We start from the raw sequence: 10,978 nt of genomic DNA on the forward strand, positions 1-10,978 counted from the left end.
TATCTAGTCCACTATATCATCATTCGTTCCTACCTAATACAGCTGCAAATTATAACCAAATTATACTATATACTAAACCGCATAATAAAGAAACCGAACAATTCCGAATAGCATCTCGCATTTTATTTATTCTGTGCTTTGCAGTTATCTGCTATCTAATTGATAATAATAACCTCTTTCGACATTTTGCTTTCGATTAGATATTTGAAATTATTTTCTATTTATCGATTTCGAAATTCTTCCTGTTATTAGTATTCGTAGATGCAGCGACATAGCGACCGCTTTTTATCGCTAATGTTATTTACAAGTGCAATCCGACGCAATCTCGTAGTCAATTGGATTCGTCCTTCCTGTTGCCCCATCCAAGTACTCGTTGTTTAAATAATTGGAAAAATTCTGGTCGACCGTGTTATAATTCTATACGGGATCATGTCGCACGGCATTTCTTTTTAGACTATCAACAAACAAACAAACAAAGGGTGAAGTTTTAACGCACGAAAACTATGAGCGAGACTTACATGAACACAGTGTACATTTTAACGTCATCAATACTATTACTGCTATAAGTTATCCAATGATTATTAGTCGGTCTTGTCAGCTTCTAATATCTAATGTTATCTTTGCAATCTGTCTATTCCGAACACGTACGTTGCGCCATATTTTGTATGCGCGTATTTTGTTTAATCTCATCTGACCATTTATGCGATCAAGCCATTATCATAATAGTCGTCGGATCTATTTAAATGCGCTTCATTGCAGCAGCGGCACTACCCGCTTCACTTGATCTACGTACTTACCATATATCATCAGCTAAAATCATCCGTTTTAGATAAAATATACGTATATTTAAAAAAACAAGCAGCGATGATAACAAAACAACCCTTAAGAAGCAGCTTTTTTTTTTTGAAGGAAGACTTTCGCCATTAAAAGCATGCCAGTCCTTTATTCTACGTCAAGGAGAAAAATATTAAAGACATGAATGGGGCAATGATGCGAGTACTGTAAGCGGAACGAAGGTTTACAGCGCTTGTATTCCGAATCATCGTCATAGGGAATATTGAATAGAAAAAGTTCTAAAATGCATTAAACTTATTTAATTAGAATGGAACAGGAAATCTACGCTGAAATAATCAAATTTGGTGGCCCGGGCATGCCAAGCTGGAATACATTGGAGGATGAATTTTCCCGCGATTGATGCGGTCACGCAGCTGAATCAATTTGAGAGGGTGCATGTTATATAGAAAACATTTAACATCGAAACATAATCAACAACGATTTAATAATGTAATTTAAAATAATAATTATCATAATAGAAAGCAATATACTACGCCTAAGAGGAGCCGGCCGTAAGACAAAGCTATGCATAGGGGCATATCCTCCGTTCATTACAGTATTTTATATAATCAGTTAAATATACATAAACCAAGTGTATGTATATGTATATGGGCGTAAATAGTGTTTGAAGATAATTGGTACATCTTCAACAATGCGGCAACCAAATTGTTATTAACAGATGATTGATAGATAGTCGGCAAAAAGCCACACACACAAGTACATGATGGCTACTTGAAGTAAATATAATGAGCTAATTTCGGTAAGGAGAGAGACCCCAGGGCACGCAAGTTTCGTAGGGTCTAGGTTCGCCTGTTTAAGTCGAGGATATTTTTCCGGTTATCGGCACGTTCGTTCGTGCTTCGTTCGTGCTTGTTTTCCATGTACATATATATGTGTACTTCCTTCTTTGTAATCATCAGGTAGCTAAATCTTGCTACGTTGATGCTTGTCTAGTCTCAGTAATTGATAGTTGTGTTCATTTTCCACCGTCTAAATTTTTCTCCTGGATACATCTAAATGTAGGACGCTAGATCCTGTTGTTACATTACAGGAACCGGCCGCCCCCTCCCCCCTCCCCCATTCCCTTTACTTTTATTGCCATTTACTCCGTTACGATTCTATAGGACTTCTTTAGCATACCATAACTTATGATTTTCACTCTCGTACACTCTCAGCAAGGTACCATAAAAGGAATGCTAATTTTTTCCAGTAATTTTGCCTTTGTATCTCAATCCTTTATTCAATATTGCCTGTGAACGAGATAAAACTGGTCTTTAAGCTTCGGTACACCGGAAATTCCACAGGGATACTGCATACATGCTGGTGCTGCTGTGATCGGCTATTCGCGACCTGCAATAATTCGGTGCCGTTAACGAACAGACTAGAACGAAGAAACTAGAAAACGTATTGATCCCATGGCTTTACGACAACAGTGAGCCCTAACTAACTGTACTCAAGCTCAGCAAAAGTAATCATCCCCGTTCCCAAGCCTGGTAAAAACAAAAAGCATATTAGAAAAAAAACAGATCGCAGCGGTCATCACATAACGGCAAGGGCTACAGCCACTAGCAGCGACTGGAGACAGGTTTGAATTATGTCCATCCGCACGATTGTGTCGTATCATGCGTATGTGTGTCTCGACCGGAAAAACTTATTGCCCCGGAGTTATGGCGATAGGGGCTGCAACTGTCGTAAAAACAGTTTTCTTAATTTATGCAGACCTACAGTCAGTACATTCTCATATTGTTACGCCGTTCCGCAATTATCTATGCATTATTTGTGTATATGGATATGCTTATTGTCACGTCAATAATAAGGACAAAAACACCGCCAGTTGCCGCCATTACGGCATGCACCTGCGAATTGTAGGCCGGAATCGTAGAACGCTTTCCTACTCTTCGGCCCATATTGACGTCTCAGTATCTTTTTTACGCGGTTTTTTTTCAAGATGATTAGTACGAACCGGACAAAGTAAAATTTAGCGAAAGCCGCCATGAGTTCACACCGTTTTCTGTTTGTCGTCATTAGTTAACGTTGTTGTCGGCTAGCCTTGCCGGAGTCTATACGACTGCAGCAAGTTTGTCGATAGTTAAAGTTAACTACGGGGAACTGGAGAATGTTCCTATTCTATGTAAATAAGTAGAATACAATACTGCGTAATGCGTCAAAGCTCATTCTGCTAAGTGAATATGTGTGTGTGCTGAACGTGTTTGATTACCATTTTGCCAACAGTTACTGGGATTGAACTGAAACATAGTAAACGGTTAAATAAAAGACTGCCCCCACCTGTCGTTTGGTTAGCTATAACGACACGAAGATTGTGCATCGATAATAACCGACAATTTACTCGGCCACTACGTGATATTACAAAGACAAATTTAAAAGAACCTCCAAGGGGCTAGGAATCTTTCATTGTTCATAACAATTCGAATCCGATTTTCTCGAGTAACTCGTAAATGTATTGTTCGTCCCTTTGATTGCTACAATTTGGTTATTTTTTTACTTTTCATTAATATATATATATATATATATATATATTTAGAAATCCTTAGATCAAAGATCGATCATTATAATATAATAAAAGTCTTACTAGCAGAAAAGAAAAGCCTGTGATTTTGCCAAGTCAAATTATTTTCACTAGCGTATTTTAAGTACTCGTCTTATATATAAAATACGCGTCATATATATATATATATATATATATATATATATATATATATATATATTTTTTTTTTTTTTTTTTGCCGTTTACAAACCACTGTTATATACATCCGTCGATCAATTTAAATATATATTGCTAATTAAAATATATCACCCTTAGTTGCACAATGTCAATAGTAGCACAACCAACAATACATTCGAACCATCACTTCTACTATTATTAGCTTTGTATTACGATGGAAGATTATCGCCCCAAGAGTTCTAAGCAGGCCCCACGCCCTGGGATCCAAATGTGCCGTCTAGACGTGTTTTCCTATGCCTCTGTGATGTTTATTCATTTGTTGAATGTACACCAGTCGTTCCTGAGCCTTTTTGCTCTGCATTTATGCATTTTTTTCTAGTATACACAGTGTCACATACGCCCAGGTGGAACAGTCATATTACATGAAACTATCCATTTCCCGCCATTATCAATCATCGTTGACAAGAATAGTATTTCTCTCTTTGCGTGTACACTAGCGCCGCCATATAAACAAATGAACAATCCTGAACATTAGATGACAATTAATACTTTTTTACCTGAAGATCTTTTTGACCCTTAAGAGTTGTCGAAGATACGAAAAAAATTTCTGAAATTGAAATAAAATAGATAAACATGGATCTTGAATTTAAAAATGTAATACGTTATTGATCAACTTAAAAATGTTATATTTGATGAGTTAACTTCGTTACTCTTGTTGATTATTTTATATTTTTTTTCATTCTTGCTACAAGACAGCTCTTTAATTATATATTTGATTTCCCGTATTGGTTTGGTAAATTTAAATAAACTTTGAATAGACTTAAACTATTTTGTAAATGTGTATGGCATGAGATACTCGCACAGAGCAGCTACCAGAAGTACATCATTTGTGTGTTTCATTAATTTTGTACGTGATCTTTACTGACATGTGGTGGTCCAAGGAAAGTGTAGTCGTCGGGGCAACGATTGCACCCGGGAAACAAATTTTGTGGTACACTGCGGTGCGCTCAAACATTGTAACAATCAAGTCGACCAAATCACGAATGCTCAATGGCCGTCCCTTTCGTTTCTGCCTGTAGGCACGAACGAGCTCGATAACAATCTGACTTTTATTTACCTGTAGCTAGTCTTTGCGTTTGCTGCGCCAGAAGTTTTGTATATGGGTACGTCAAGGATGAAGCGTCCCACTAACTTTCTTTAAATTTAACACGTCTGTCGCTCCATCTCATTCCCTTGTTTGCAGATATTTCCTCACTAATTCGTATCATACACCATTGCCACGAAGTCCTTAGGACAGGTCACCAGATACAACACTGAACGTAAAAAGATGGCAACTAATAGCAGTATATATATATGTAGTTGCCAAGTCATTTTTACGTTCAGTGCTAATTATATAAACGCAAAAGTTCACTTTGGTATTAGGGAATCAACAAAATCTATTGTTATAATGTTTTTCTTTGCTCGATTCATGCTATTAATAATATGTTTCCCGTAGTATAATATTGCAGGTGTATCGTTTGACATACTATAGTTACCAGTTTGAAAAACTTGGTGTTATTATCGAACTCAGTGAACCAGATGATTAAGAAATTTTTATCACGAAAATATGATCTCATCTTTGCTATGCGTGGTTAAGACCGCTTCAGGGTTACCGCTCATCAAGTATCTCAGGCTTAAGGTGTAACGTCGAGTCACTTAACATTTTAGGATCAAAACAATGTCGGATGATTCATTAATTATCCCAAATAATCACAGTTACTTGACTTACTCAGCAGATGGGGTTGGTCTTGATTACTCAGTACATAAACCAGAGAAGCACACTAGGATAACGGCTGATCCGAACTTGTAACCATTGATGATTATATAGAAAAAGTTTTTGGAAATAGTTTCTGCGGCACCTCATATTGATGTAATCGTAATGAACAAGGATGCATATTTCTGTCGTAAAAATATTCAGTAAAACACCACGTAACACAAATCGTTACAACGCCGGGTCCAGGGGCGTATAATTCGAAGGACACAAAACCGACTATTCAGACAATATCGCTTCTGGCAAACAAGGAGAACGGTAGGTCGATCATGTTCAGTCATGACGCTTTCGGAGTATTGCATCTAAATGTCATATAAAATAAAATATATACGCTTTGTCTGCCGTGTATTTTCTCATGTTTGAACCGTCCCCTTACATTCTCCTATGGTAGATATCTACTTTTGTTTCTTAGTGCCTGCCCTTACCGGATACACGCTACTATCGGGTTGTTGCTTCGCCACCTTCATTAACTTTCTTAACCGGCCCAGTCGGGTAAGCAAATACAACCATGGATAGAACAGTTCAGTGATGGTTTGCCTCGAGGATTTCATTTTATCTACATGCGATCTGCGCACGACAGACTACTTCCTTCTTTACGTTGAGAATTCACCCGAGAAATCTTGCATATGGTGTTTCCACTGACCATTACAATGTTAGTTGATCCGATGACTGAAGTCATCGTCCCCGCAGAGATCAATGCTTTAAGCTGCGTATGAAACGCATGCCCCGGCAATAATTTCTGCACGCACCATGCCTCATACAAGGCGGACCTTTCATCGTATCATCTAACGTTGCCCTCTTTATTATCTAAATTGACCTTACAACCCTATTCCGGACGTCGTTTGACGCTCGAGTATGCAGGTTTTCGTACCCAAAAGTGTTCTGCCACGGACAACAGGACCAGTTTCCACTACACGCAAGTCTTGCTAAACAAAGGCTAGAGGGTTGCACAGTACGTCCATGCTAGCGATCCAACTTAGCTAAGGGTAAATTCTTTGCTTACTGACTCGACGCTTAAATTTATCCGCCAGGCTCTTCGGTAAACCTAATGCTTGTTGCCCTTGGGCTGCGACGCTCGATGTTGGTATGTAGCAGTTCGAACAATTATGTGCGGATAATCTTAATTGCCGAGTTCAAAGTACTCTCTCAAACGATCTTTTAGTTCAAGGTACCTGCAACGAGTACACAGAAATGCTAGTTATAATTACATGATTACCTTATCTTTATTATTACCTTTATAATAAGAGTACAGGTTACTCGTTATGACTAAGTGATGTATCAATGAATGTAAGAAAACATCTAGTGTGTCGTAGCTGTTTTCCATATGCATACGAAACTACTGGGTTGTGCTTACCGAGTCAGGCGGGCAGCACCGTACTCCCAATACCCAAAGTTGATCTTTGACGAATGTGCTGAATTAAGGGCCCACAAACTCCAGAAAATGTGAGACGCCATTGTGAAGGTCTCAGCCTCCATTAGGAGATGTTCAACCGTGTTTACTTTTGGATCAATGTCTCGGTGAACTGATGTACTTTTGAGTGCAGCCAGATATTCCTCCAGGAAAGCACGCTAAAAAGATGTCGTTAACAACGTTACACGACTAAACATAGAAAACGACGTATGCATAGTAGCTAAGATGGTCATCTTCACAAATCGTTATCATTAATTTGTCGATATTACAAATGAACCTTCAAATTACCTATAAACAAAAAGTAAAAAAAAGGAATCGCTAGTTATATTTACCCTTTGATCCTCGCTAGGATAGTTCTCGATAGTTTCTTTGAACAGCGGGTATTCCGGATAACTGTAGTCATAAGCCCACTCGCAGAAGTGATTGGCAATGTCGAACCCGCGATAATTATACGCGCAATACTCAAAATCTATGAACACAAGATTCTCATCAAGCGAACTTTCATCGTTCGCTTGCATATGAAGGATATTGCCTAAAAAAAGAAAAGGAAATATTTCTTTAGAATAGTATCTACGTTGAAGATGCGAAAACCACGTGCCACGTGCTGATTATACCGCAGCTCTTCATCATACAGATTTCTCATCAAGATGATTGCTTAAAACAGACCACAAAAGGGAAGCCGACTTTGTACTTTCCAATAGAACTGGTTGTCACGCCTGCTGTGTCACGCATTAACACTGTCCTTGTATCCACGCAACGGCAATACAATTAAAGCACGCGAGCACGTACATACAAATGCGCCATTACGAGAAATCAAGTGATTTACTATACCGATGCAACCGCCGCAATAGTATACGTAACGGCAAGAATATCAAGTAGAACTCAAGTTATCCACGCAGTACCGTGATGCCTATGATAGACTCCCTCGCTATAGATAAGAATTTCTAGAGGTAGATCTGTTAACATAGCATAGCGTGTCGTCTGAAGTGAGCTAATACTAGAAAATCCAAAATCGGTCAATATAAAAGCACCGCATGATATATGTATGTGTATGAACAAAAAAAAGCTGTTGTTGTGCATGGCCAGTTGTCGTTATCGTTGACGTAATAGATGACGAGATATACAGACTAATGCGCAGATGCATCAAAGGATGCTAAGATCGCCAAAATACGTACATTTTATAAAACTACAACAATGCAGTAAATAAGCATTGACTACCGCTACAAGCTGGTAATTCAAAGAGCCTTTTTGCATTTGCATACCCGACATCGTACGTAGAATACAAACATAAGACAAATACACGTAAGTAATACCTTCTTGAAGATCGTTATGGCAGAACATGATAGGCGATTGAGCTTTCTTAAACACCTCGCGTAACCAGGCCATCTCCTGGCGGTAGTCGAACTCCATAAGCATTTTGGCGTACGGTAAGACCTCCTTTCGGATGTTGTCCACTGAGATTGCTTTACGCACCTCTAGCCACCTATACCGTCGTTTCGTAACCGTTAGTACGTTACATACAGACAATTCAAGTACATGTTCCATATATTTACGCGTCGCATAATTTCTTAAGTGCTCAGTTGCAAAAATAGCTATCGTTCTTTTAAGCGACCGATTTCTATTTAGCTATAATATTTAGCACATATGAAACAAATAGTCGAAAACTTTTATTAGATCTATTGATTTGTGTATAGAACAGATCAAATTAACTAGGCGCTTTGATTATCGCTGATATCTCTACAAAATGTGTTGATCGACCCGAGATCCGTGACCAGACACCCAGGACATGGTTCCATCACGCTTCTTGTCGATTTAAATGTCATAGCAAACTTCGCACAGAGAGGTGAGTTTCCACGTTCTCCAGATACCGGCCTCTTGTTGCTGTTGTTGTTGTTTTGATAGAGCTCTTGTTGCTATTAGTAAGGCCTCTCATTGCAGGGTCCTATCCTTCAGCAACAGAGCTAAACTTCAAGATCGCTCTCTCAAGTAGCGACCCGATCGTACAGAGCTAAATAAGGCCGATCGGCGGCCAAGTCAAGATCCAATGTGACGTCACAATGGCGCGACGTTTTGGTCGCACGCGCCCTCAAGCTTACTCTCTCTCTCAGAGCTTTCTTTCGCTCTCTCCCTCTCTTTCTCCCTCTCCCTCTCCCTCTCCCTCTCGTTCTGTCTCTCTTCTCTGTGGTTTTGGACGCGTGCGCAGTTCATTAGACATCAATTAATCGAATCGGACTCTTCTTACAACAAAGAGTAAGACCAAAACAGGCACGATCGTGTAAGGCTTATACGCATACACAGTCAAACATACATTTTTTGGAGTAATAAAGGTAAACTAAGAATTAATCATAGGAGAGGGAGCTGAGGAAAGAGCGTCCAAGTTTCGGCTTTGGGATATCCGTCTGTACGATTATTTCTGCGCAGAGGTAGAATGAAACTTTGTCGGCTCTTTGTGCTCGCAGAATCGTATCTGTCGTTCTTAGTATTGCTCGATATTTGTATTTACATGCGTTAGTTCAGTAGGCAGGAACAATGGCTAGGAGCTCCTAAGAACATTTTACCTAAGTATACATTTTCTAATGTTATTCGTTTAATAATAGGCGCTAATGACTATCAGAACATAATCGTCGTTTCTAAAAAAACGTCGGCATAGAGAATTAGTTCGTTACAAACATTTGGTTTCGGTTTCTTTACGGAAAAAGTTTCGTATAGTTTTTGGCAAATTCAGCAGTACAAGTAATATGAATGATCACTATTACTTTTGATTTATGGCCGGCACGATGTTTTCAGAGTTACATCAAACGTAAATTTCTCTATTTCCAACTTAAGCCTGTTCATATCTAATTGTTATTATGCAAGCCCTATCTATCTCTCTATCCATCTATTTATCTGTGCATACCTAAGCTAAACGTTTTACGTCCGGTATTACTATCGACACTATACCATGTTAACCTAATTCATCATCATACTTTTCTGCGTTAACGATGCCACCGATGGGTTTTTTGCTACGAGATCTTATAAAGCAACGACAATTTCTATTAACAACTTACCGAAACCAGAGTCCATAACGAAAACGGAAAATGATATCTAGATAAAGCAGAAGAGCAAAAATTTTGATTTAACTTGGCTTCTAGTCGATTCGTACTAATTTTTTTCGAAAAGAAAGACGCCATAGCACAATAAAAGTGGCACCAGTATCAGCAGTGACATGTTGTATGACTATATAGTCCCTATACTTCGCATTAAATACACGACAGAAGAATGTTGTTGAGATGAAACCGATATTAGACCTGAACCGGGATGTGGGTAGTCTCGGCGGGTCGAGGGGCAGAGGTCGAAGTGTGGCCTAATGAGCCACCGCCGACGGCCTTCCAAAAGAGTCGAGGGAGGCCACTGGTCACTGACCGTTAGGTTCTCTGAAGTTCGCAAGCATGCCATCCCATAGTCGCCATTTGACAGCTTGTTGTCAGATCGAAGCTCTGCATTTAACAGAGCTCCGGGACTCATCGAAGCTGAGAGACTCCTAACAGTCAGTGATGGTCGGTTGTTGTCTCTGATCCGAACGTCTCAGGCGAACGGACTAACGACCATCGTGGGTCATCAGAATGTTGATGCTGCTGATGGAGTTGTAACGTTTGTCTCAGGCTCGAGGCTTGAAAACGCGATTGTGTTTTCGTCGTTTTGTGTTCGGGGGGAGCACTCCCAAGCAGCCCTAGCACAAGCCAACACTAGCAACAATCAAAGTCAACGCCTAACCTAACCCTAGCTAGTGGTCCGTTATTTCGTATAGACATTTTGCCATATATATATATGTATAACTAAATATTGATTGATAAATGAATGAACGGCCCCAATACTATTGTTTTTCTACTTCGATTCTAATACAATCATAATCCTCGCGATAAAAAATGATCTTGATTGATCGATATGCAGAATCAGCATCTATTCTTATCCCAAATAACAACAAAAGTCAAATACACGCGCAACATCAGAAAACGAAACAGACAAAAACGCTTATGGCACACAAAAGTCTCTTATAGAGATAATGAAAATGCCGCTAAAACAATAGAACTGTCTTTTCTCTAGCAATGTAAATATAAATATATGCATATGTAGGCGCGTAATAGGTATCTGTATTAGCGATAGCCACATAACATATATAGAACGATGTACACAATCATAAAATAAGCACGTACTTATATATATATATAAGATGCTTGCAATGTAGTAAAATGCTATATAT

The 10,978-nt window shown here is 39.0% G+C and overlaps 1 protein-coding gene across 12 annotated transcripts in view; it reads right to left on the reverse strand.

Annotated features, from left to right (window-relative positions):
• Window positions 1-101: 101 nt before the first annotated feature.
• The window catches only part of LOC111248628 (choline/ethanolamine kinase), a 32,551-nt gene continuing 21,674 nt past the window's right edge, over window positions 102-10,978 (reverse strand). For 2 of the 12 annotated variants that reach the window (XM_022801288.2, XM_022801287.2), the window contains 4 exons: window positions 8,052-8,221; window positions 7,071-7,270; window positions 6,682-6,896; window positions 102-6,499 (listed from right to left, as the gene is read on the reverse strand). In XM_022801288.2, the coding sequence (XP_022657023.1) occupies window positions 6,448-6,499; window positions 6,682-6,896; window positions 7,071-7,270; window positions 8,052-8,221 (637 nt within the window). In that variant the 3' untranslated portion in view covers window positions 102-6,447. The remainder of the gene's footprint in view (window positions 6,500-6,681; window positions 6,897-7,070; window positions 7,271-8,051; window positions 8,222-10,978) is intronic. The other 10 variants (XR_002672629.2, XR_002672630.2, XR_002672626.2 and 7 more) reach the window with 10 other exon arrangements.

The sequence above is a fragment of the Varroa destructor genome, unplaced genomic scaffold, assembly GCF_002443255.2.
Source record: "Varroa destructor unplaced genomic scaffold, Vdes_3.0 BEIS01000004.1, whole genome shotgun sequence".
NCBI lineage: Eukaryota > Metazoa > Arthropoda > Arachnida > Mesostigmata > Varroidae > Varroa > Varroa destructor.